A 26,399-nucleotide genomic window follows, 5' to 3' on the forward strand; every position below is an offset into this window, starting at 1 on the left:
TCTGTAGGAGAGGAAGGGCTGCTGGAGGTACGGTGGCCTGAACAGCAGCTACATTGTAGCATTAGAGTCTTACGGCCCTAGGTAAGAGGCTCCCACTCACCTCCGAGACTTTGTACCTATTAGTGTAACAAACCACCCTAACATTTATTGGCTTAGTACAATAATCATTTATTATGGCTCCTGCCTGTAGGCATTAGCTGGACCAGTTCTAAGGTTTGGCTTCTTGGCTGACCTTGCTTGGGGGTTCATGGTTACCTGGCAGATCGGCTGGAATCTAGCTGTTGTCTGGAGTGAAAGACTGACTGAGCTGCGTAACAGGCATTTCTCAGGAAGCAAGCACTTGCTCACACAGTCTTGGCAGGGTTCCAAAAGAGCAAATAGAAGCCCCAAGGCCTCCTGGATAGGGTCTTGGAACAGCCATGGCATCACTTCAATTGTTTTCTGGTGGTTGGATCCAGTCACAAAGCCTGCTCAAATTCAAAGTGGGAAAAATCAAGTTGACCTCATGATGGGAGCAGCCCAAAAGTCAAGCCGTAAAGAAGAATACAAGGAAGGATGGAAAATCAGGCCAGTTTTACAAACCATCTATCTACCCCTGCTCCTGAGACATAGGCGTGTTTGTAACAATGTCTTCCAAAGGGCAACTTATTCCCCAAATGACATCTGACAAATCTAATTGTCTCAGATAAGATGGTTCTACAGGTGGCTAGCTGATAGTGTTGTATTTTATAGAAATAAAGAGGAGAGAGGGGATATGTTTGGTGGATGTGCAGTCAGGTGTGGGGGAAGGGAGTGATGCCTCTGCAGGGCCCATGCTGAGGCATCCCTTCCCCCTGAGGGACCAGTCTCATGACTTTATGGTTTAGAATAGATTTATTAGGGTATTCAGAGGAGAGTTGAGAGGATAGTAGAGACAGAGAAAGGCGGGGTGGGGGGAGGAAGTGGAGTAGAGGCCGGCCATGAGCATGTAGAGAGAGAGGAGGAAGGGGAATGGGGAGAGAGAGAGGGGGAGCAGGAGCAAGAAGACAGAGAAGGGGGGGCCAAGCAGCCCCTTTTACACTGAGTCAGGCACACCTGGCTGTTGCCAGGTAACTGTGGGGCGGAGCCTAGACAAAATGCCAACAGATAGGAGCAGAGCTCTCAACTAGGGATGCAGGGATGCTGGGGTGCTTTGAGACTTCTCTTGTAGCTGGAGAGTTAGGAGAGCTACAGGAAAGAGGGCTGTTATTTTCCTATCAGGTCCTCCAACAGGTGACTTGAGTGTCACATGACCAGCTTCCTCTCTAGCAACCGGTCCAAGAGAGTGGAAACCAGGCAGAAGCTGGCCTTTGATGATCCCATCTAGGGGGCCATACTTGCTACATCTGTTCTCCATGGGAAGCGAGATTCCTCCTTCTCCGAGGAGCATCAAATAGTTCTGCAAAGTGGGAGCTCTGCAAAGCCACTGTGCTGTAAGAGCTGCCAGTCACGACTTAGGAATTAAGAACCCTGTGTAAAGCACAACAGTAGCTATCTGTCACTAGAAACGGAATCTCAGTCCCGCATCACAGTCAGCAACTTAAGTCCTGGGGGCACAGGCCACAGCCAAGGAATCCTCAGACTTAGATTGGCCCTCAGAGCTTTCTGAAGGGCTGCAGAAGCTCCAGTCGAGTTCACATGTTCCACTCTGAAGTGTTCTAGCAAGTACCCCAAAATACCCTCGTGCTTGGAGCATCATGACCTTTCCTTACGACATGGAGGACTGGGGCTCAGAACTGCAGCAGCCAAGGCTGCTCCAAGGGCTGGCTTCTACCCAGCTCTGCAGCATGCTTGCATAGACCTCAGAACACGGGAATTACTTGCACCTGTTTTAGCTTTTTGTCCCAAACAATAGAAGAGCCAATCTCCCCTCCCACTGAGTGAACAGAGAAATTGTTGTTCTTCAAAGTGAAAGTGTGAGGTTTGCTTGGGTCCCCGTTTCCTGTTGGACTTCGGAGCTTTCTTAAGACGTGTCCCGTTTTGGCTCCATGTTCAGACAAGTCTGTCCCATCAGGGTACCGAGATCATTGCCAGGTCACCACGAAGAAGTGCTTTGATTTCATTAAGTTCTAGGGAAGTTTCAGAGTCTCGCTGGGATGACTGGCACAATAAACCTGGGTCACTCGGTCCTGTGTTAGTGGGCTGCAAATGAGATGGAGCGCCCCTTTACGGGGGTGAGGTGTCTGCCACAGTGTATTTCCCCATTTACCAGGGGGGGGGGAATTAGAGCTCGGAGCTGGCGACACGGATAAAGTCTCACAACCTGTAGAAGTGAGCTCTTCACGCCTGCTCTGTGTTGGTAAAGGAAGACTTCGTTTCCACCCAGCCAGCCCTCACCTCAGTGCTGCCCCATCTTAAGTGTCTGCCTAGCCCTGTCCTACCTGACCATCAGCTTTGGAAGTGATAGGATAGGAGCAAGGGCCACCACGGACAGGAGAGAGAATGTCTGCCTCTCTGCTAAGATAGAAACCCCATGTGGAGTTCTGGTCTCCAGACACTGGAGCTGGGGCAATCTGAAAGTTTGCATGGCCTCTCCTCATCCTATGCTGCCTGTGCATGAGGTTTAAACACTAAGAGCTTTCTCAGGGTCATTATGGAGGGGAGTTGAATGGCTTCTGCTGAGCACATGTTGGAGAGGAGCTCCCCAAGACCCCACCCCCAAGGCCCCACCCCCAAGGCCCACCCCCAAGACCCCACCCTTTTCAGAGGACTTGTTGGTAGCTGATAGCTGCTGAGAGAGGGAGGGTCACTCTCCTTTGTGGCTGCTAGTATATTTCTTACAGGTGACCACAGGCCATGCACATATAAATAGCACCAAATAATAGCAAAACAGTGCAAATAAAGACATGGAGCTAGGAGGAAGATGTGGGGAGGGGCAGAAGACCAAGTTGGATGGGGTGGATGGATATGAACAATATATATTATATAAGGGTGTGGAACTTAGAAAGAATAAAGAACAACATTGGGTTGTTGTTGCTTTTGTGTTTTGTTTCATTTTGTTTTAATTATATATTAGTTGTGTTGATACCTCCTTCCTTGGAGGCCCTCATTCTAGAAGGTTCCAGATGAAGGAGCTGCCTTGGGGCTCCAAAGGCAACAGAAGGCAGTGGATGGAACCACATAGGGAGGAGGAACTCAAAGAGACAAAGCCAAAACCCTCTCCTCAGATAAACAGGCCTTCCAACTGGGGGAGCAGAGACCTCTGGAGTGGGCGGTGCTCTCAGTCCTTATTCATGAAGCCGCGGCAGGGTAAGGGCTTGGAGCCTTATGCCAAGGAAAACTCCCACTGGTTTTTCCAAAAAGTCTGTAGAGTTCTTCTGATGAAGGAGATGCTGGTTGGGGCCCAGAGGTGGACAGATACATCGGTTCATAGCTACGGGTCTCCTGCTGACTGTACAGACCTTGGTCTCTCCACACACAGTCAAAGTACAGTTCCCTCTGGGCTAAAATGAGCCAGGCAGACTGGACGTGGTCCTGCACCCAGACCAGGGTCTGTCGCAAGGATGCAAACATGCTTGAAACGGCGTCTGGCAGGTGGCACTTGAACGTCAGGCAGCTCTGTAGCCTCCACAGTGCCAGGGTGGAAGGGAGCTGTGCAGTGGTGTCCTGGGCATCATAGTCCTGGGCTCAGAAGACAGCCCGGGGCCAGAACACACAGGGTATGGAGCCAAGCGAGGTTGAATTGGGATCCTGGTTTCAGGCAATGAATCACCATTATGGCAAGCTGCCCCATTTCTTGATTCCTCCCTTTCTTTATCCAGGCAATGGAGACCATGAGACTTACCTCACAGCCTCCAGATTAAATAAAAATGGCTTGGCTTCAGGAAGTTACAAGTTGAACATCCCTTCCCCAACATTCTTAGTCCAGAGCTGTTTCAGATGTCAGTGGCTTTAGACTCAGGATGGCCAACTTGAACCTGCAAATGTCAGCCCATAGCCTCCTCCTCTGGTCTCCTCGACATGTCCTCACCACAGAGCGTGGAAAGTCTACTTTCCAGCCTCAGGTTTTTATGACAAGGGTAGAAGCAACCTGGGGGAAAGTGAGAGAGCTGGTGGCCCAGGAGGGACTTTACCCACGAGAGATAGGACCTCCAGACCGCCCCCCACCCCAAAGCCGTACTCTGAGCTACAAAGGGACACTTAGATATCCAGTAGATCAGCAGATCAAGGCCACTCTTGTCTTTGATCTGCCTCAGAGGTCCAGCCCAGGAAGACACTTCTCATCCAAGGTCAGGAAGCATCGCAAACCTCTCTCAACACCTGATAGGTGTAGACTCATTGAGAAACTCACTATGATGTTCAAACACAGCTTGGAACCACCATGGACAGGCGTTTCAATGGGGATTATCTACATCACTGTGGCCTGTGGATGTCTGTGGGATGTTGTCTGATAACCCTAACTGATTTGAAAAGACACAGCCTGAAAGTGGGCAGCACCAGTCACTAGCTGGGGACCCTAGACTGTGTAAGAGTAGAGAAAGCTGGTTGAGCACAAAGCAAGCATGCATCCATTCTCTCTGCCCTTGATTAAGCTGGCTGAGCACTAAGTATGCAGCATTCTCTCTGCTTTTGATTAAGCTGACTGAACACTAGGCATGCATGCATCCATTCTCTCTGCTCTTGATTAAGCTGGCTGAGCACTCAGCATGCAACATCCATTCTCTCTGCTCTTGATTAAGCTGACTGAGCACTCAGTATGCAGCATCCATTCTCTCTGCTCTCAACTATCCATGTGATGTAAGTACCTGCCTTGAGTTCCTGAAATGATGGACAGTACCCTGGAGTTTTAAACTGAATAAACTTTCTTCCCTAAGTTGCATTTTACATGTACTTGTTTGTTTATTTTTTTTAAATATAGCCACAGAAATAAAACCAGCAAAAATGCTTAGATTAATGCCCACCTCAAATACGGTCAGTGTACATTAGCTCTGTCCCCTTGTTGTCCAGCCAGCCCGAGCAGGTTGAGAGCTCGCTCTGAGGTGCACAAACACTGTAAGCATCTATAAACATCTACGGGTCAAAAAGCCAAGAATATTTGAGAACAATCTTCTGGGTCCTCTCTGAATCCTAATAAGCCACAATGAGAACCTTAAATATCAAATCCAGGACTTCCCAGGTTCCCAATTCCTCCCCCTGCAAAATACTGTAGAGAAAAAAAGGGGGCTGTTCAGCTCCCCAGCTCTTAGTCCATGGAGATTTACAGGAGCAATGCCTCCATCATCCCCCCTCCTAGCATACAAAGGAAACACTCAGAAACAATAACGGAATAAGTCTTGTTTTAAGAGGCACTTAACTGAATTAAAATCAATATGCAGACAAGTCCCCCATGGGAGCTGGCATCCAGAATGTTTTACCAGTAGAATTCTCTGTTTTAGAAGATACTGCTCTCTGTAGGTCAGGAAGGCCATGAGGCAATATCTCTGCCCTTTACCATGTTCTAGGATGTGAGGATTAGAAAACCTGTGAGCCCACTCCCTCAGAGTCAGACATCAAGTGGCTGTTTCCACAAGTGAGCGCAGAGAGAAGACGGAGGGTGGGTGCTTTTGTGTCATCTGTTTCCTGCCCTGCTTTGACTCTGCCACTCTGACAAATACCACAGCCAAAAGCAACTTAGAGAAAGAGAGAGTTTCTTATTTGCCTTTCACTTCCAGGTCACAGGCCATCAATGAGAGAAGTCAGAACAGGGAGTCAAGAAGCAGCTTGAAGCAGAAGCCATGGGGGAATGCTTCTTGCTGGCTCACTCACTGGCTCTGACTTCTTTATACAGCCCGGGACCAGCTGCCTAGGGAATGGTGCCGCCCACAGTGGGCCCGGCTCTCCTCTAGCAATTAGCAATCAAAGCAACCAATCCCGCACAGGTATACCCACAGGCTAGTTCCATCTAGGCAATTCCTCAGTGCATGGTTTTACACTTTCCTCTCTGCTATGTCAAGTTGACAAAACTCACTAGGTCAGTTCTCTACAAGGAAACCCTGACCAAAAACATTGCATAATGATGATGTCCTAAGTAGTGCTCAGATGGTGAACAGCAGGAATGAGCAAAGCTGTCCAGGGTGGGAAAGGCACCTAGAAAGTGGTGGTCATTCAGTTACCTCTGTAGCATCAGCAGCAAGACATAGCAACCCAGTCCATTCAACTCACCTCAACCACTAAATCACTAAGGCAGCTCCTGACGTGCTCAAATCTATCGTGTTACAAACAGCGCAAACATACTGTGCCTTAGACCGGCTCATAACCCTGTGGCTTGGTCTCCCCCACCCCCTACCCCCAAAGGACCAGGAAAAGTCGTTAAGTTCTACACAGATCTCTAGCAAGATAGAATTTGAAACCTGGTCATTAAATAGCCTAAAGCAATCCTTAAGTGTATGGGCCAGTCACTCCAAACAACTGGCTGGTTAACCGAAAGCGGAAAACCAAGAAAAAAAAACCTGGAAAGCAGAACCTATCTCCTGGGGCAAGCTTACTCCAGCACTTAACTCTATTTGTAGTCTTTTTTTAGTACGTTTGAAAATGCATCATGAATGTTTTGCCAGCTTGTATCTATAGGTACCATATACATGCCTGGTGCCCAAGGAGACCAGAAAAGGGCATCAGATCCCCTGGACCTGAAGTTCAGACAGTTGTGAGTACTAAGAAGTAAACCCAGGTCCTCTGTAAGAGCAGCCAGTGCTCTTAACCACTGAGCCGTCTCTTCTGTCCCGTTAGTTGGTATTTCTTAGCTTGTCCTACAGACGAGTCTTTCCATTGCTCTAGTGATGGACCAATCACTGAAGTTCTTGGCTTTTAGGCAATATACCCATAATTGTACACCCTGAAATATGGCCCATGTCCCCTTCTCTGTCCTATGGGAAACTTTTGAAAGCGTAATCCTTGGCTGGTATGTGATTCAGTGTTGAACCAGCTGCCAAGACAATGGTTCTGTGTCTGTGTTGCTTCAGGATCGCTGTGGAAGTCTTGACCCTGCATGATGCATTGGGAGGGGGTAAATGCTTTAGAAGATAGGTCTTGGTAATGGGTTGTTAGATCAGTGGGGCCTGCCCTTGAAGGTGATATGGGACCTGGACCTCTTCCTCACTCCCATCTCCTGGACACTGCGAGGAAAACACACTTGTTCCATTCCACACACAAGGCATCCCAAGATGCCGTGCCTCACCACGGGCTAGCAGATCAAGAGCTGAAATCATGAGCCAAAGCCATTTCTACTTTCATGTTTGGTTTCTTGGGTATTTGCCACAGTGACAAAGCTGGTTAGGACACAGGTTTAACTACCAGAAGAGCACTAAGGGAGGCCTACATCTGTGTACCTCCATTTCTGACCCATGAGATAGGCACAATAAGACCTTTCAAATAAATCCATTAACAGCACAAATCCTGTGGTAGCCACAGGGCCCTGGGCATAGCCCTTGCGTCCACCAGGTAGAGCTCTGCATTAGAGCCCTCTCTGCCACACAGTGCAGCTTATATGTGGTGACCGCGGATGTGGCCATTCATGACGGTATTGACCTGCACCATTCAAATGGCAGGCTACTCTCCGCCATGACATGAGTGTCTGTATGATGCTGATAGACAAGTTCATCCAGTTTTGGATCGTGTAATCTTAAAGAATTTACAGATTTCATGACTCATGACAAAGAAAGATAAAATTACAGTATGGTGAACTGTAGTGTAGGGTTTACAGAATGGAGTAGGGAGGCCTGGTGCTTTTCTTATAGAGCTACCCATCCCATCTTGTGTGCAGACTTCCCAAATACTCAGAGAGTGAGCACTCTTTTATTCTTAGAACCAGTTGTTCCTCCTCCCTTCTGCCAGGCCAGGCATCCTCGTTTGAATCAACAACAACCGAATTACAAAGGCATATGGCCCAATAAAGGGCATTGTTGATATTCTATGGGTAATTATTCTTAAACAAGAAACTAAACATAGACATGTAAGAATGGAAAACTTAACTTTCATATATAAGAATTAGTTTACCACAGCTGTTTCCTGCTATAGCAATATAAAAGAAATAGGATGGATGGATGGACAGAGGGTGGATGAATGGATAGATGAATGGATGATGGATGGATGGATGGGTGAATGGATGGATGGATGGATGGATGGATGGGTGGAAGAAGGAAGGAAGGATGATGGATGAATGGATAGATGGATAGATGAATGAATATATGAATGGATGATTGATGGATGGATGAATGGATAGGTGATGGATAAATGGAGGGTGGATGAATGATGGATGAATGGATGGATGATGGATGAATGGATAGATGAATGGATGATGGATGGATGAATGAATGAAAGAATGAATGGAGAATGGGTGAATGGATGATGGATGGATGATGGGTAGATGGATGGATGGATAATGGATGATGGATGATGGATGATGGATGATGGGTGGATGGATGGATGGACAGATTTTCTCTGATATGACCAGGAGCCCTGAGATTAGAGTTCAGTTCTCCGAGTTGCCTACAGCAACATGCTCTGAATGTACCCAAGCTCACCTGACTCCCTGTCATCAGGTCTACAGGGAACTTGTTACCCAAGGCCTCCGTTGGAGGACTCACAGCATCATTGCACAGCAGCAGAGTCACCAACATAGTTACCAGCCAGCAAAGATCCCAATGTTCCTCTTCTACTGGGTAGCATATGTAATAACCTCCAAGATGATGGTTGCTGCATTAGCCTTGAGAGCAGGAGTCTTGTAGATGACTGCATCCCATAGACACAGGTGTGGTGACTATACTTACACTTAGGATTCCTCCCAAAAAGTCTCATGTTGAGCTGCTGTGGTGAAATCTTGAGATTCAGGAGGCAGAGGCAGGAGGAGTTTGAATTCAGGTCTAGCCTTGGCTACACAGTGAGACCCTGTCTTGGGGAAACAAGAATCCTACACTAGAGAAGAGGGCCTGAGGTCCACTGGAGGATCTTAACATTATCTAACTTTTCAGGGTTCTTTTTTCTTTTCTTTTCTTTTCTTTTATTCGGAGCTGGGGACCGAACCCAGGGCCTTGCACTTGCTAGGCAAGCACTCTACCATTGAGCTAAATCCCCAACCCCCAGGGTTCTTAACTTGAGAGCCCAAAGGGACCACCGTACAGGGAGCTTCCTGCCAGTGCATACCCAGGCTGCCTGCTTTGGTTTAGTAGGGTTATGTTGCGGTTAAAATAAAAATAGGCAGAACCGGTTCCTGTGCATACCCTGGTGGTCGCACTCTCTCGATGGTTCTGGCTCCAGCAGGCCATTGGAACTAGTGCTAATTTATCTCAGCAGCTCCACGCTGCCCCCATCTACTTTCTGACCTGCTGTCGGTGAGTTCCAACACTGCACCCTGTCAGGCTGTCCCACCCTCACTCACAGCTCTCTTAGCTGGTTTCTACCATGCCAGGCATTCCATGGTGTGCTCAGTGCGTCCAGCCACCTCACACTCTCTTGAACTCAATTAAGTCGCCACATGAAAGGACACATCACACAATACCCTGTGATCCAATTGATAAAATTTAATTTGCCCATCTAGACAACACAAAGTCCTGTACACGTCTGTACTTTAAGAATAGTCATAACAACCTGTAATATGTGCAGAGAGGAATCTTAACATCCGCTGCCGTGTTCTCTCAGCTCCCTTGCCCTTGCTCCAGCCTCCATTGCCTCTCTAAAACATTTCTCCCACCCATCCTTCCTTCTCGTCCAATGACAGGCCTGGTTCTATCCTATACCTGCCTTTACCTGCATAATGATATCAACCTACAGGGTCACACAGGCACCACCGCCATCAGCATCTACCCTTTAGCCTCAAAGAGATTAGAGAGGCACTGCTGTCTGGTGAGACACAGCTCTCTACCAGGGCCCAGGGCTTGCGGAGAGCGCCATTCACTTAATGTCCTCAGCCAGGGCCTGTGCACAGCTGGTCCTCCCAGCTGGTCCTCCCAGAAGAGTCCGCTCCTGGTTAGGAACCGGAGACAGGAGTTCAGGTTCATCGCCTCTGAACGCTATTAAGCAAAAGGAAAGCGAAGCGTTCGGAGGCCACAAGCAGAGTGGGAGAGGTGATCGCAGTAATTTCAGTGCTTCCCAGCAAGAGGTAGACACTAATTTATTCTCCTCTGTGTTTACCTATTCTGCACATCTCGAGTAAATGGGGCAACATATGTATGTGATGTGGACCCCGTGACTGGTTCCTTTCACCCAACCTTTGAATTTCAAGCAACACCTGTGCTGTGATACGGGTCAGCACTTTCTCAAGGTTGAATGCTATCTCATTCCGCAAAAATGACATCCTTTGTCTACTCGTTGATCGGCTGGTAGAGCCTAGATCGTTTCCTTCTGTGTTAAAAGGTGTTAATGCTGTTCAGTTAAGGGCAGGCATCCCTTCTCAACCATCAGTCATGGTGCCCTCTGTTCTGTGCTTGGCATTGGCTAGAAGAAGACTGGGTGAGTTTGTGGATGAATGTATGAATGAATGAATTAATGAATGCTTTGATGGATGGAGAGAGAGAGAGAGAGAGAGAGAGAGAGAGAGAGAGAATAAGACAACAGCAAAGGGCATGACACCATGTGCGTATTACCTGTGACATATATCAGAGCCTAAGTCTCACTGACAAAATGTTCAAATGAGAAGTCTCCTCACGCCCTTGCTGTGCCCTGTAGCAGATCCACGGGGCTAGCGTTGTATCAGGACATGGGAATTTACACTTAAAGAGACAGTGCGGAGAGGCAGGTCTGAGCTCTGACATTTGGCGTCCTCATGCCCACTCAGCCCGCCAGCGCCTGATAGAATGCCTTAGCACTCCAGGTTCCTTCTTGTAAACTGAGAACTAAGAGGGAATCGAAGTCCTCAGACAATGGAATTTATACACCGCCTGGCATGTTGGCAAGCCATTGCTAAGCAGAGCTCGTCTATGAAAACCACCCACATCTTTCAGTCCTGGTTGGGACACCAGGGGGTCATCTCAGGCAGGTGCCGTGACCTCGTCTGACGGGTGATAAAATTCCGGCTTCCAGATAGCATAGTTTATTTCAATGATGACACACATAGCTGTTGCATATCTGAACCGAGAGTCAAAGCCTACCCGTGAATGCCAAATCTCGCTAGCAGGAATTTCTCAGGCCCTGTCAGGAGAACGAACCTCTCAGCTGACTCCTCACTGAGGAGAGCTGCTGGTGTCTTCTCCGGGAGTAACTTCTCTTACCCTCGAGTCAGGTTGCTAGGGGCTTTGCTTGCCTCTGGCTTCTCTGTTAATTAGGGAGTTTGGGCTGAAACACCTCCAGATAGAACCCTCGCCAAAGAATGCTAAGAAAAGGATCTTAAAGGAACATCAAACTGATAGCCAGACATGAATACCTGAGGGTCATTTTCAGTTTGGTAAACGCATGTCAAAACTAGAAAACGACAAGTCGGGCTGGAGAGATGGCTCAGAGGTTAAGAGCACTAACTGCTCTTCCAGAGGTCCTGAGTTCAAATCCTAGGATACCACATGGTGGCTCGCAACCATCTGTAATGAGATCCGATGCCCTCTTCTGGTGTGCCTGAAGACAGCTACAGTGTACTTATATATAATAAATAAATAAATCTTTAAAAAGAAAAGAGAAGGGCTGGAGAGATAGCTCAGTGGTTAAGAGCATTGACTGCTCTTCCAGAGGTCCTGAGTTCAAATCCAGCAACCACATGGTGGTTCACAACCATCTGTAAAGAGGTCTGATGCCCTCTTCTGGTGTGTCTGAAGACAGCTACAGTATACTTATATATAGTAAATAAATAAATCTTTTAAAAAAAAAAGGAAAAAGAAAAAAGAAAAAAAAATGCAAAGTCAAACCTCCAAGTTCAACCTGGCTCTTAGAGTAATCCCACCGTGGAACTCACAGACATTCTGTTTCCAAAGACTGCTGCTATGTTGGTGGCCGGGTAAGACCCTTCTCTAAGTCTAAAATCAAACCCTCCTGTGAATGAGAGGAAGGAAGCCAAAAGGCCAGAGAGGCTCACTGGCTTCATTGTCTGAACTTCCAAACACCCCCACGGTGTGACAGAGTCTGGAACCTGGCTCTGCTGGCTGTGTGCCCAGAACTGGGGCAGCCAAGGTATGTCTGGAAAAGAAGGCTTCTTCAAGGCAAGCATCCCTCGTGCCAGGCAGGCCAGCAAAAGGAGCTGCTGTTTGCAATCCCCTTACACAAGGCTTCCGCAAGCCACGCCTGCTCGCTCAGTAAGTGCAAAGTCAAGAGCTCTTGAGTACCAGGCACTGAGAGCATGTGTGTGCGCAAAACAGTGCTTCCTGTCTTGGGTTGTGGTCCTGTTGTTTGTTTAATGTTAATTGATGATTTCCTATCTCAAGCATAATGTGTGATTGCTATGAAATTTCAATTGGATCACAATTCCCTGTGATCTCCAGAGAGGAACCTTGTCTGCTTCCCTCACTAGCTCAGGAAAAGTGAGGCTGGGAAAAGGGCCAGTTAGTGAGTCAGCTTCAAGTCCAGTTCAAGATCTCATAGCCAAAATATTTTCAAGAGATTTTGTTGGGACGTTGCTTGCAAAATAAATAAATAAATGAATGAAAACTTGTGAAAATAGGTTGGCTTTATGCTACATTTAAAATCATTTGGTATTTTCATTGTGAGTTTCAAAGATTTTGAGGTAAAAGCTTGATGGTGTGATCAGCCTCTTTAAAACAGCACTACTGGGGCAAGAGAGATGGCTCAGTGGTTAAGAGCACTTATTGCTCTTTCAGAGGTCCAGGGTTCGAGTCCCAGTACAACCATCTGTAACTCCAGTCCCAAGGTATTTGATGCCCTTTTTTGGCCTCTGAAGGCACCAGAAATATGCACAGTGCACATATCTGCATGCGGATAAAATATACATACACATAAAATAATAAAATAAATGAATCTGTTTTTTTTTTTTTTTTTTTCTTTTTTTTTCGGGCTGGGGACTGAACCAGGGCCTTGCGCTTCCTAGGTAAGCGCTCTGCTGAGCTAAATCCCCCAGCCCCGTGTTTTTAAGTAAAATATAATAACTGCTGATTAATGAAACAAGAAAAGTGAGTATTGGGCAAATAGTTCCTGAGTGGGGGGTTTCTTAATATATGATATCCTACACCTTTGCCTTTTAAAAATGTGTGTGTGTGTGTGTGTGTGTGTGTGTGTGTGGTGTGTGTGTGTGTGTGTGTGTGTATGTGTGTGTGTGGTGTGGTGTGTGTGATGTTTTGTGGTGTGTGTGTGTGGTGTGTGTGTGTGTGTGGTGTGTGTGTGTGTGGTGTGTGTGTGTGGTGTGTGTGGTGTGTGTGTGTGTGTGTGTGTGTGTGTGTGTGTGTGTGTGTGTGTGTGTGTGTGTGTGTGTGGTGTGTGTGTGTGTGTGTGTGGTGTGTGTGTGTGTGTGTGTGGTGTGTGTGGTGTGTGTGTGTGTGTGGTGTGTGTGTGTGGTGTGTGTATGGGGGTGTGTGTGTGTGTGGTGTGTGTCTGTGTGTATGTGTGTGGTGTGTGTGTGTGTGTGGTGTGTGGTGTGTGTGTGTGTGTGGGGGGGGGGGGGTGTGCGCGTGTGTGTGTGGCTTGGGTGTGTGTGGGTGTGTGTGTGTGTGTGTGTGTGTGTGTGTGTGTGTGTGTGTGTGTGTGTGTGTGTGTGTGTGTGTGTGTGTGTGTGTGTGTGTGTGTGTATGTGCCATGGTATGCATGTGAATGTCAGAGGACAGCCTATAGCAGTCATCAGTCTCCTTCCACCAGGTGGGACGTGGGGATTAAACTCTTGATTTTCAGGCCTGGCAGCAAAACGCCTTTACCCACTGAAACATCTTGCCAACCCAGTTTTCTTTGCCTGGAATACATGAGACCCTGTTTCAAAATGCATTCCTACATGGAGAGGGTTGGGGAAGAAAGAATGACTCAATGAACGTTCATCCAGGCCCCACCGCCCAAGTCTCCTCAGAGACCATGCATTCAATGGAGTGCAGTCTCCTGTGCAAGTCCAAATCTAGATAAGTTACCTGTGATGGTTAAGACCCAAAGCTTCGCTTTAAAATTATCTCTAGTTCTGTCCTCTGCAGTTGCCTCAGGGAACCCTGGGGAAGTGGGCAGGCAGAGAGGAATGGAGATTTGGTCTCAGAGCTCCTCAGCCCACTACACCTGGGGATGACTAAACTGCTCTGGAGGACCCAGGGGCCTCACTGAGGACCTTGCATGCCTCTGGCCTCCTCACAGTCCAGCCATCCATTGACATTTTCTGTTTCAGGAGGAGATGGGCATTTCCTGCGAGCTGCTGGAATCAGACTTCCTCAAGTGCAGTGTGGGATTTCCCTTCATGAGGTCAAAGTCTAAGGTAAGGCCCTTGGCCAAGAGGAGTTCTTCCTAGACCATAGTACTCCCGGTTCTTCCCATCAGTCCCTTATTGCTACACACACACACACACACACACACACACACACACACACACGTGCACACATACATGCATGCATGTACACACATGCATTCGCACACACACATGCACCATCACACACATATGTGCACTCACATGTGAACACATTCATGCACGCACAAACATGCATACACTCACACATATGCACACACACGCACACTTACACACTTGCACACACACACACACACACACACACCGCTTCATGTAAATTTTTTAAGTAACAGAACCCAGACTTCCTTGAGAAAATGTCCTTTCTTGAACATGCTACTCTGCTGTAAAAATCGATCCCATGTCACAAATCAAACCCAAAGCATATCTAGTGGACTGTGAGTTTCACTGACATGTATCAGCTCTGAAAATGTCATAAAGTCAATAGAATAAGGTTGATCAGAATATTGATTTCCTGTTTCTGCTACAGAAGCTATAACATAAATAACCATATCATATTTCATTTAAAAAAAATACAGATGTCAAGATCATAAGCAATACTAAAACCTCAAAGGTGAGGGGATGGAGAGGAGGGTAGAAAACCCAGCAGGTTACACAAGGACTGAGCTCCCCTACCTGTGGCCTCCTCTATTCTCCTATCCTCAAACCTTGAGGTCATCAGGTGCCAGTGTACCTGCTCAGCCGCAGATCTTATTCTGATTGGCAGTGGGCTGCTGTCACTCACTTCCAGCTCTTACTCTGATTGGCAGTGGGCTGCTGTCACTCGATTCCAGCTCTTACTCTGATTGGCAGTGGGCTGCTGTCACTCACTTCCAGCATGACCAGTTCATCTGTGATTTTGACTCTCATTCCAACCCTGTGCCCTCATCTCACTTCACTCTTTAGTACAGTTTACTTAACTCAGTTGGGACAAGACCCTTCACCATTTTCATTCCTCATAACCCAAGTTCCTCTGCAGCAGAGATGTCTGTCTAGAAAGGGGTGCCTGTGCCCATCATAGATAATGGTTTAATTCAAGAGACTGTGCCCGTCGGTCTCTAGTAGCATTCAGTTTCACAGAATTCAGCATCTTGGTAAAGCGTGCAATTGCCTAGAATTTATTTGAGTGGAAACCAAATAATTGAGATGCAGTCCACAATCTTTCAGCCTTTGCTGGAATTAGAGACCATTTTGCAAACATCATGTCCACTGAGAAATGTAAACTTGGCAAAGGCTGGAAAGGTGGTGGTGTTGAGTCAGAGACTCCTGGTTTTGCAGTTTCGACGTGCCGCTTGCTCTAAGACTTCCTGTGGCAGAAAAGGGTGATGTGCACCTCCCTGAGGCAGGGGGGAGTTCTAGTGAGGAAGCCTCCTGCCACCCAAAACTCAGATAGATGTTAAAAAGAAAACAGCATTTGCTATGCAGACGAGCTTCTTCCTGAGGTTATAAACTGCAAACCATTCTAGAAAACACAGTTTGAAGAAGTGTAGAATGCTTATGGGTGCCCAATGTGCTTTCTGTCTTTCTCCCTAGTATGAATTCAGTGTCATCTTTGATACAAGCCACCTGTCTGGAGAAGAGGAAATTCTCAGCTTCATCGTGACTGCTCAGAGGTAAAGAGGCCTTAAACAGACTTCTTGTTCCCCAAAACATAAAAAAAAATCATTATGGGATAGGGAAAGAGCATGCCTTGGGTGTCTCGGGGATGCAGGAGATTTGGAAACAGCTTCTCAGTGATAAATCCCCACGGACTGGGTGCGGTCAGACTCTGACGGTGCTCACCAGTTTCTGCTCATACTGCGACCATATAAGAAAGTTCAGAGGAGGAGGGATTTGTGTTGGCTCACAGATAAAGGGGATACAGTCCACCGGGGCTGGGTACTCACGGAAGGAGGCTGCTCTGGGCAGCAGGTGGATGCTTGCTCACAGCTCAGTGGTCCAGTGATCTGAGAGCTGGGAATGAAGACAGATACCTGCGTCCTGGGAGTACCCTCACTGCTAGGGCCAGAGGCCTGTGTCCTAGGATCATAAATCTACTCGAGCTTAGACCAAATCTAACTAGAGCTGTTATCCCTGGTCGCCACTTCTAGCGGAGCCTGGGGGGCCTGAGGGTCAGCGTGTCATGGGGAAGTCTACAACTGAGTAGAGGCAGGACTGCTGAGGTGACACTCTAGTTCAATGTCACATAACTAGCTGGTCAATTCCTGCTTGACCGTGTTTTCCAGTTCAGACAGATGCTCTCTGTGGTTTGTCAGCCTCAGTAGTTATGAGAGTGTATTACTCTTGCTGGGGATGTGAGCTTGGTTCCCAGCACCCAGGTGCCGATCAACATACAGCTATCTGTAGGTCAGGCTTCTGTGGGTCTGACACTCTCTTATAGCTCATTTTCACACACATACACACACACAAACATACATATACTCAAACACAATACACACACATACACACACACTCAAACACACACACTCAAACACACACATATACAAAAACATATATATACTCAAACACAATACACACACATACACACACATTCAGATACACACATACACACACTCACAATACACACACAAAACACATACACACACATTCAGATACATACATACTCACACACATACTCATACTTACATACAATATACACACTCAAACACACATACTCACATACATACACATACTCAACACAATATGTACACACACACACTGCACAAACATACACACACACTCAACACAATATGTACACATACACACACATTCAGGCACACACATTCAGGCACACACATTTTAAGATAATTTTAAAGTTTCTAGTTGAAAGTATGTTGCAGTGACAGTCCAAGAGTCCCATGTGCCATTTACTCAGCCAATGCTGACACTTGAACTCATGGATTTTACCTTTCTTACAACGTAGGTTTTCTTTCCTTGATCATTCTGAACACAAGGTATAGAAGCCATGCCCCTTAAACCATAAATGCTTCCTGCAAAGTCCCCAAAAACAAAACCACATGTGATTGTCAAACTCTGGAATTTGAAACTGTGGCCCACTTTCACCACGTATCTCAGTGGTATCTTCCCAGATATTTCCCACAGATTCTCAAGAATGAGTTATTTTCTTTTGCCTTTTTTTCAAAGTCACATGATCACCGCTGTGATCAATAAGAACAATCAGGTTCCATTTCCACAGTTAGAAGGCAAGAGGGATTGTAGGGTGATAGTAGTGGGCTGTTTCCATGCAGAAGCACAAAGCTCATCAGTGAAGGCCCACTGTGCGCCCTGCTGTGCCATGCCCTTGTGAGCCGTAGGTGTGGAAAGGGACGGTGTGTGAGCATCCCTAGAAGGAGGGTGGGGAATGTGTATGACAATAAGAGATGGACCGGAAAGAGGTTTGAGTCAGAGGCCAAAAGCAGACTCAGAAAATCTGACCACATTCTGACAGCCATGAGGAGTCTCTTAAGTTTTTAAAGAGAACAGTAGCCCCAGTTTCATTTCTATGGCTGTGATGAAGTATCCTGACAGAGAGCAATTTAGGGGAGAAAGGGACATATTTGGTTGATGATTCCAGGTTACAATCCATTGTAGCAGGGAAGTCACATTTCAGGCACTTGAAGCATTAGTCCCATAGTAAGGAGCAGAGAGGAAGGACGGCATGCGTGCTCACTTGCTAGGCTGTGTTAGTCTGGATTTCTCCACTCTTATACTGTCCAAACCCTCCTGCCTAAGGGATGTTCGTGCCCACAGTGGGCTGAGCTTCACACACTACACACCCCCACATACACATTCACAGGCCAACAGGAGACTGCCAGGTTATTCTAGGTTGCCTTGTGTCTAAACTTAAAACAGAAAACTGACGGCACACTGACACAGAGTAACAGCTCAACACGTCAGGAGATTGCTGCCATTGAATGAGGGGAGGCAGATGCCCACTGAACGCAGACAGGCACACTGACACAATGTAGCGTCAGGAGATTGCTGCCATTGAAAGTGGGGAGGCAGATGCCCACTGAAACCCGAATCTGACCGCTGTTTCTTACAGCCACGGAAAACAAAGCATTGTTGGACAGACCCAGCATTGTGCTGTCTGTCCTTCAACACCTCGCCCAGGCAATGGTCCTGAAGAGGAACAGGACATAGAAAGGATTTCCTTGTCAAAAGAAAATGGCACAACCTGCCTCTGGCCCACTCCCAGAGAGAACAGCGAGGGCAGGGGTCAGGAGCACCCTGGCGAAAGCTTCCTTTCCTCTCTTAGAAAGACATGCCCACTAGCTAATGCTGTACTGGCCACAGTGGAAACACCTGGCGCTTTGACATCTGCCCCTGCCTGATGCAACCCCACACACCCCTGAGATTTGGATCTGGTTGATCTGGAGTAAGAACCGAACATTGGAGCTCGGGGAAAGACTCGATGATTCTAATTAATGTACAAGTCCTGAATTCTCCCGAGCATGTCACTGCTCGTAAACACCTGCTAGGTACCTGTCACAGTGCTAAGTAGGTTATATTTTTAATTGCCCACTACATGTTATTTTAAAAAAAAAAATACCCTCGCAAACATTAGTGTAAGAGTTTCCAGTTCATTCCTTTCATCATAGATGTTAAGGAGCATGTATAATCTTTTAAACATACTGGATTATTCTACGTTTCCTTCTCTTGCAGATTTTGTAGAAATCTCCTCAGCCTGACCCAAAGAGCTCTCTTAGCACTTGACTCCCTGCTACAGCAGAAGATCCCTAGAGCCCCTTATCTCATATCTGACAGTTAAAATATCAGCCGTCCCTCTCTCCCATCACCACCCTTTGAAGGTCTCTTGCCTACTTACAGCTTTCAAGGAACATCAAACTGAGGCTAAACAGTGTTTCCTGACCCCCTCATCTCCACCTTCAGCAGCCTAGCCTGCCAACTCACTTGGAGATGGCCCAGCTTGAGGAATGGCAGAAAGTTGTTTGATGTTTGGTCTCTTTATCTCGGCTTTTCAACTCGGCTCGTTCCGGAGCCGTTACTTGATGACAGATCAAACCGTTATTGGGTGCAAGCTGCCAGCAGCCCCAAGTGGCTGGACAGATGACAGGGCAAGAGATGGCCGTTCCATCAAGAGTGAGATCCTCAGGCCTGGAAGGATGGTGCATGTAGGGAGGGGGGGTCCATCAGGATTGTACCAACTGCACTGACAGGGATGTCACCCTGGACTGCCCCGGCACTGGTTCCAAAGCTTAGATCACTCCTGGGGAAAGGCAGGGAAAGGAGTCTAGTCATGTGGGTACCTGCTCCTGCTGTCATGTGCACCTGCAAAAGACAGATGTGAATCCAGGGTCAGTGTCAGTGGACCTGCATGGTCAGAGTCATGAAGCACCATTGTCTCAGAACAATAGGAGAGAGGGGAAAGGATGTGAGAGCTATTTTAGTACTGTTGCCATTCAACACTTGCTGGTGGAAGAGGAAGACCTCAGGGCAAGAGGACTGCGGCAGAGCAGCTGAGGTTAGCAGATATTTGGGAGTTATTTCTGGAGGAGTGGGTAAGACAAGCCCTGTCCAAACATCAGAGGGTCTAGGACCTCCCAGGTTCCATCCAGAGAGGGCCAGCTTCACTCTCAGCTAGGACCCCTGTTCATTCCGTATAACAGAGCCAACCTTAAGTGTTCCATCTGTTTAACGAATCATACCCAAGAGCCATGTCTCTTCCCAAGGCATCCACTTGCTCTAAGCATCCCAGTCCCGACTGAGGTTTAATGAACTAGTGAATCGAAGTGAGTAGAGCCCCGGCTTGGAACTCCATTGAGCTGTCTAGAAGGTTGGCTCCTTCTGGCCCATAGTGGGGCTGTAAGACGTCTGAGCTGTCCCTGTAGGTCCCTCTGCCCCTGGACTCATGGGGAGATGTCCACGAACTTCCTTCCTGGCAACCATGTCCTAACTTTGATGGTCAGTGTTCGTGCTGGCTAGTTTTAAAGGTGCCACAACTTGCCACCTGAGAAAGGAGTCTCAGTTGAGGGATTCCCTCCCTTACTGGGTTAGCCTATGCCATGTCTTTGTTGACTGGTGTGGGAAGAGTGAGCCTACTGTGGGCACAGCCTTCCCAGGGCAGGGCATCCTGAACTATGTAAGACAGGAGAAAGCTATGGTAGTGAGTGGGTAAAGTGTGGGCGTTCACCCCTCTGTTCTTCACTATGGGTGTGATGTGTTAAGTTCCGACCTTGACTTCCCTCAGCGATGGACTGTAACCTCTAAGTATAAGCCAGATAAACCCCTTCCTCCCCCAAGTTGTTTTCATTTGGGGTGTCTTAATTCAAGAGATCCCACATGCAACAGGGTGTTCACCTGTAGCCTATCACCACGTACTCATCAGAAAGAGTTAAATCATGGCTCCTGCCCCACCCCCAATTGGGGTTTTCTCTGGTGAAAGCCTACTCACTTGTGTGACTGGGAGGTACCAGAGAATTTCTGTTCTCTCTCTCTCTCTCTCTCTCTCTCTCTCTCTCTCTCTCTCTCTCTCTTCTTCTGTCACAGTGGTTCTCAGGGGTCTCTATGCCCTCAGGTGGGACATTCAAGATACATGTTCTGTCCTGCTTCCGAAGTCCTCCCCAATGAGCCTGGGGTCCCAGCTGCCTCCAGCATGCACCTGCTGGGTAGCAAGCCTCCCGTGGCTTCTTCCCCTTCCTGGTCTCTTTATTACCTATTGGTGTTTCCTGGGGTCACCTCCCGTATGTACCTCTTGCCCCTCCCCCTTTGTGCACACTGAATGGGGACAGATTAGGTGAGTCTGAAGAATGTAAGGATTGATGTGCACCCATGGGGCGGGCACACCAGCTGCTAAGTGGCTTGCACTGACCACTGCCCCATCCTCCTTCTCTCCCCTACCCAGCGGCAACATGGAGCGCTCTGAAGCCCTGCATGACAACACTCTCACACTGACAATACCACTGGTGCATGAAGTGGACACGTCCATCACTGGGTAAGCATCCAGAACACAGGGTGCCTTGCAATGGAAGGCCGTGCCACTCCTGATTTGCATGTGTCACAGCCAAGAACAAGTGGCCCTGTAACCTCCCTGCCGGCCAGCCTGAGAAAGCAGAAAGTGTGTCTGCAGTGGCTGATATCCACATCCCATCTGCCTTTCCCTGTTTCCAGGCACATAGCTAGTGGCATGTGTGCTGGTAAGTTCTCTGAACATTCCATGTGTGATGGTTTGTATATGCTCAGCCCAGGGAGTAGCACTCTTAGAAGGTGTGGCCCTGTTGGAGTGGGTGTGGCCTTGTTGGAGTGGGTGTGGCCTTGTTGGAGTAGGCGTGTCACTGTGGATGTGGGCTTAAGACCCTCATCCTAACTTCCTGGAAGTGAATAGTCTTCACTAGCAGCCTTCAGAGGAAGATGTAGAACTCTCTAATCCTTCTGCACCAGGCCTGCCTGGATGCTGCCATGTTCCCACCCTGATGATACTGGACTGAACCTCTGAACCTCTAGGCCAGCCCAATTAAATGTTGTCCTTTATAAGACTTGCCTTGATTATGGTGTCTGTTCAAACCCTAACTGCGACACTGTGTATCTTAATGTGCACCTATTCCTGGCCCCTGACATACCCTGTCATGTGTGCTGTATACACTGTACAGAACACTGTACAGCGGCAGGTACTGTCCCGGATTAAAATGCCAGCTAAAAGCCGCAGGGCTAAAGATTGCCTCAAGTGTTCTTCACACCCTACCTCCCAGGAAGGCCGCCCTTCCGTTCAGCTCCATAGTTCCTGCCTTTTGTATGTCTGTTGCATCCTTGAACATAGCCAGAAAGGGCTCTGCCTCATATCTGTGATGGTCTGGAATGGACAAGGAGCCATCACCATAGCAGTAGTAACCCATCCAGGTGAAGGGGACAGCCATTCGGCGCCTATGGTTGTGTTGGAAAGCAGGGCTGTCGGCTGTGTCTGCAGAGACACAAAGCAACATGAATCAGCTTCCAGCCAGAGCTTGGAAAACTGAGAACTCGGGTCTTATCTCCAGCTTCAGCCAACAGATCATGTGTAGTTTTCTGATAGCAGCAGGGTTGGTGGGGGTGGGGAGAGTATCACACAGTTGGTTTAGATCAAATGGGAACTCAAGGAATGCCTAGCCCAAATGCAAGCTGAACTCTCTAAAAGTTCAGTCTCTTGTGTCTCAGTTTTCAAACGCTCTGGATCTAAGCCTGGGTCCAGGAGAAAAATGTTGCTCCTAAAGGGAGGGGCCATCCCTGCAGTAGCTGGACTCTGCTGGGAGCCAGCAAAGTGAGCATCTCGTATTCCTCTTGGGCATTCCGGAGCATGGCTTGTAGACCTGAGGTGTTGGTCGACTGTATCTGCAAAGTGACATATGTTGCCTGTATTCACAGCTGTTTTTAGCCCTATGCTTTACTTATCCATTCTGTCCAAGAGTTAGTGTGAAATGCCCAGAATCAGGCCTTGTCCTTAGGGATGAAGTAGAAACACCTCCCACACACACTTGTGTTGTCAAGGCCTTAGGAGACCTTAGTGTGCAGTGCTAACTGTCCCCATGAAACTATCAGCTAAATAAATGAGCGTGCCTCTGATCTTTCCGGGGATGGGAACTGGGGCGACTTCAAATTTATTATCCATAAAACGCCTGTTTCTTTTCAAGTTTTAGTGCATTTATTGTGTGGGTGGTGTGCCATGTGTGTGTGTGTGTGCACCTTGTGTGTGTGTGTGCACTGTGTGTGTATGTGCCTTGTGTATGTGTGTGTGTCTGTGTGTGTTTATGTGTGTGTACCTTGTATGTGTGTATGTGTGTGTGTGCACCTTGTGTATGTATCTTGTGTATGTGCCTTGTGTATGTGCCTTGTGTATGTGTGTATGTGTGTCTGTGTGTGTTTGTATGTGTATGTGTGTGTACCTTGTATGTGTGTATGTGTGTGTGTTTGTGTGTTATGTGTGTGTGTATGTATGTGTATGCCTTGTGCGTGTGTGTCTGTGGGTGTATGTGTGTATGTGTGTCTGTGTGTGTATATGTGTTTGTGTGCCTTGTGTGTGTGTTTGCGTGTGTGTGTGTGTGTGTGTGTGTGTGTGTGTGTGTGTGTGTGTGCAGGCATGTAGGAGCATGCACCGGGACCATGGTCAGAGGCCAGTTTAAGAGAGTCAGCTCTCTCCTTCCACCATGTGGGTCCTAGGGATTGAACTCAGGTCAGGCTTTGTGGCAAATACCTGTACGCCCTCAGCCATCTTGCAAGCCCCCGAAATACCCAATTTCTAATAAGCATGGGCATCTGACAGATATAAATATGTTTAAAAATGAATTTGTTATGGTTCCAGTTGCCAAATACATAATTTACTTACATTTATTTCTCAAAGGCTTGTTATCAGCATAATCTACAGAAGTGCCTTTTAAATGACAAGAAAAATGTATGATTTTATAATCAAGGGGTTTTTTTTGTTGTGTTGGGGGGGTTGTTGGGGTTTTTTAAGATTTTTGTTTTGTTTTTGGTTTCTGTAGCTTTCGGTTTGTAAAACCATGTCTTAGAAGCATAATTGGGAGGACGGCTGGAGAGATGGCTCAGTCAGTAAAGCGTTTGTGAGATAAAAGCATAAAGAACTGAGCTCTCCTCCCCAGGACCCCTACAGGAAGCCGGGGTTAGCCATGAGTGTCTGTATCCCTAGAGCAGACCTCTTGCTCAATGACAGCCCCTGCCTCAGAAACTAAAGTGGGAAGAGGAGACACCTGGTGTTGACCTCTGACCCTGAAACCTAAGACACAGGGTGGAAGAGAGACACTTGAGTTCTCAATCCAGCCGTGACCTTGGGGGCCTGGCCTCAGGTAGGATGACAGATTTCATGCTCTCCTCTTTCAGAATTGTGTCCCCAACCTCCTTCGTGTACGGAGAGTCTGTGGACGCATCCAACTTCATTCAGCTGGATGACCAGGAGTGCCACTTCCAACCAGTCAACATCACTCTCCAGGTACCGGCACGGGGCGTGACTCAGGGTGTAGCCGGGATGAGGGAACCAACTTTTATCTTTGTTTTCAGAGGGAACTGTTCCAGTCTGTTTTTCTGGTATGGGGGCGTTGGGGGGCCAGGGATATCGAGGAGGTGTTAACCACACGCCTGGAGACCTCGGTGTTTTTCAGAATTTAGAACAGCTGCACCAAAGAGCCGCGGTTCTCAACCTTCCTAAACGCCGTGACCCTTTAATACAGTTCCTCATCTTGTGCTGACCCCATACCATAAAATGACTTCTGTTGCTACTTCATAACTGTAATTTTGCTACTGTTATGAGTCATAATGTAAATATCTGCTATGCAGGACATCTGATATTTAACCCTGTGGGGGTTGGGACCCCCAGGTTGAGAAACAACAAGAGCATTATCAGGAAGGCTTATCCTGGCCACGATCCCCGATCCCTGTTAACTTAAGGGCTTTAGGAGATTCCCCCAGTGCATTACCACATAAATTTCCTCCAGGATTTTCATGCTGACTCCACTAAAGTTTTCTCCCCCCGGGAACCAGCCTTTCAAAAGTACAGTTTTCTGAGAGCCCTGTGAGCCCATGCACCTTGGAGCGTGCGCTGGCTACTCACTGGGTAGGGCTTACTCAGTTAGGTTCTTCAGCATCAGCTCCACAGGTCTGCGGGGCATGTGGTCTGCAGACATCCAGAAGACATGGTTCCTTCTCTTAGAGTGCAGGCTTTTTTTTAAGAAACATCCAGAAAGTAACTATTTGAGGCCTTGTGGGCTACACTGTGGCAGCTGTCCGGCTGTAGCCAGAAGGTAGCTACAGAGAGAGATACTGGTCTTTAGATATGCGCCTTCCTTTGCATGCATGTGTCTCTTATGGGACACGGAATGTGACTCTTTAAGTTTTTTTCCCTCAAAAATTTAACGATGTAACTTTCTTAGTTTGCTGGACAAGAGTAGGCACCAGGTCAGATTTTGTGTGTAAGGCCTAGTTTGTCAGCCTTTGCTTTTAAAACATGGATTCTAAGGGCAGCTTTTCAAAATAGGAGTATGTGGACAAGAAGCCAGAAGGGCCTCAGCATTGGCCGGTCTGTGTCCTTTAAGGGGCAAGTACAGAGAAATGTGGTCCCATGAGAAAGGAGGTACAGTGCTGGCAGAACTTGGTGAGACAGGCCTGGGCAAGGGCTGGTCAGGCATTAACCGGAAAACACAAGAAGAAACAATCCCTCTTGTTTAGTGAAGACTACATTTCACAGTCCCAGGTTCTTCCTCCCAGTGCTTTCCCGTGCCTGCCCATTCTCCTCCATGGAGAACATCGTCTCCCACTGTGATAATATTTACCATAGGGACCAAATAACAATGATCTTCCTTGCCTGCGGGTCCTCTTACATGGACATAAGGGAGGACAGACACTGATGTGGTGAGGGTGCAGAGGATGAGGTAAAACATTTTGGGAAGATGATCTTCCTCCACTCAGAGTGTCCATTGGCCGGAAGAGCTCTGAACCCATGATGGATAACACATGTTTCCAGCTTAGAGAGGATGGGTTCTTGACTTGCTAAGCCCAGCTGTAATGCCTGCCCTTGATTTACAGAGGAGACTAGGAAAACGTTCAGTGAGACTGTGGGGTGACAGCTGTGGTCAAGGTTTCAGGCACCTCTCAGGGCTCGCCCATTGCTTCCCTTTGGGTCTCTCAGTTGGATAGGAAACAAACACCAGGTAGATTTATTTTGTTTTCTGTGATTTATATCCTTTCTTCTCTTGAAATGCAGAATGCAGACAAGAGAATTATTTAGAAAGGTTCAAATGACCCAGACAGTGTCATAAAAAAAGAAGGGGCAAGAGGCATGCTTGCTATATAAAATGCCAGATTTATAACAAATACTAAATATTAGTGCCTGCTCAGAGAATAGAAGGAAAACAGATGGGTGGATGGGTGGGTGGATGGATGGATGGATGGATGGATGGATGGATGGATGGATGGATGGGCAGGTGGATAGGTGAATAGATGGGTGGATGGATGGGTGGATGATGGATGGATGGGTGGATGGATGGATGATGGGTGGGTGGTTGGATGCAGCTTACTCTTCCAGTTGGTTCTCTGAAGATATTGTACAGGGAACGTAAAGTTTGGTGTCTAAGAACACAGCTTATTT

The 26,399-nt window shown here is 47.6% G+C and overlaps 1 protein-coding gene across 1 annotated transcript in view; it reads left to right on the forward strand.

Annotated features, from left to right (window-relative positions):
• Itga9 (integrin subunit alpha 9) overlaps positions 1-26,399 on the forward strand; it is a 293,447-nt gene that overhangs the window by 215,835 nt on the left and 51,213 nt on the right. Inside the window, exons 19-22 of the mRNA XM_032911092.1 lie at positions 14,222-14,308; positions 15,866-15,945; positions 21,177-21,266; positions 24,140-24,248. Of these exons, the coding sequence (XP_032766983.1) occupies positions 14,222-14,308; positions 15,866-15,945; positions 21,177-21,266; positions 24,140-24,248 (366 nt within the window). The remainder of the gene's footprint in view (positions 1-14,221; positions 14,309-15,865; positions 15,946-21,176; positions 21,267-24,139; positions 24,249-26,399) is intronic.

The sequence above is a fragment of the Rattus rattus genome, chromosome 8 (genome assembly GCF_011064425.1).
Source record: "Rattus rattus isolate New Zealand chromosome 8, Rrattus_CSIRO_v1, whole genome shotgun sequence".
NCBI lineage: Eukaryota > Metazoa > Chordata > Mammalia > Rodentia > Muridae > Rattus > Rattus rattus.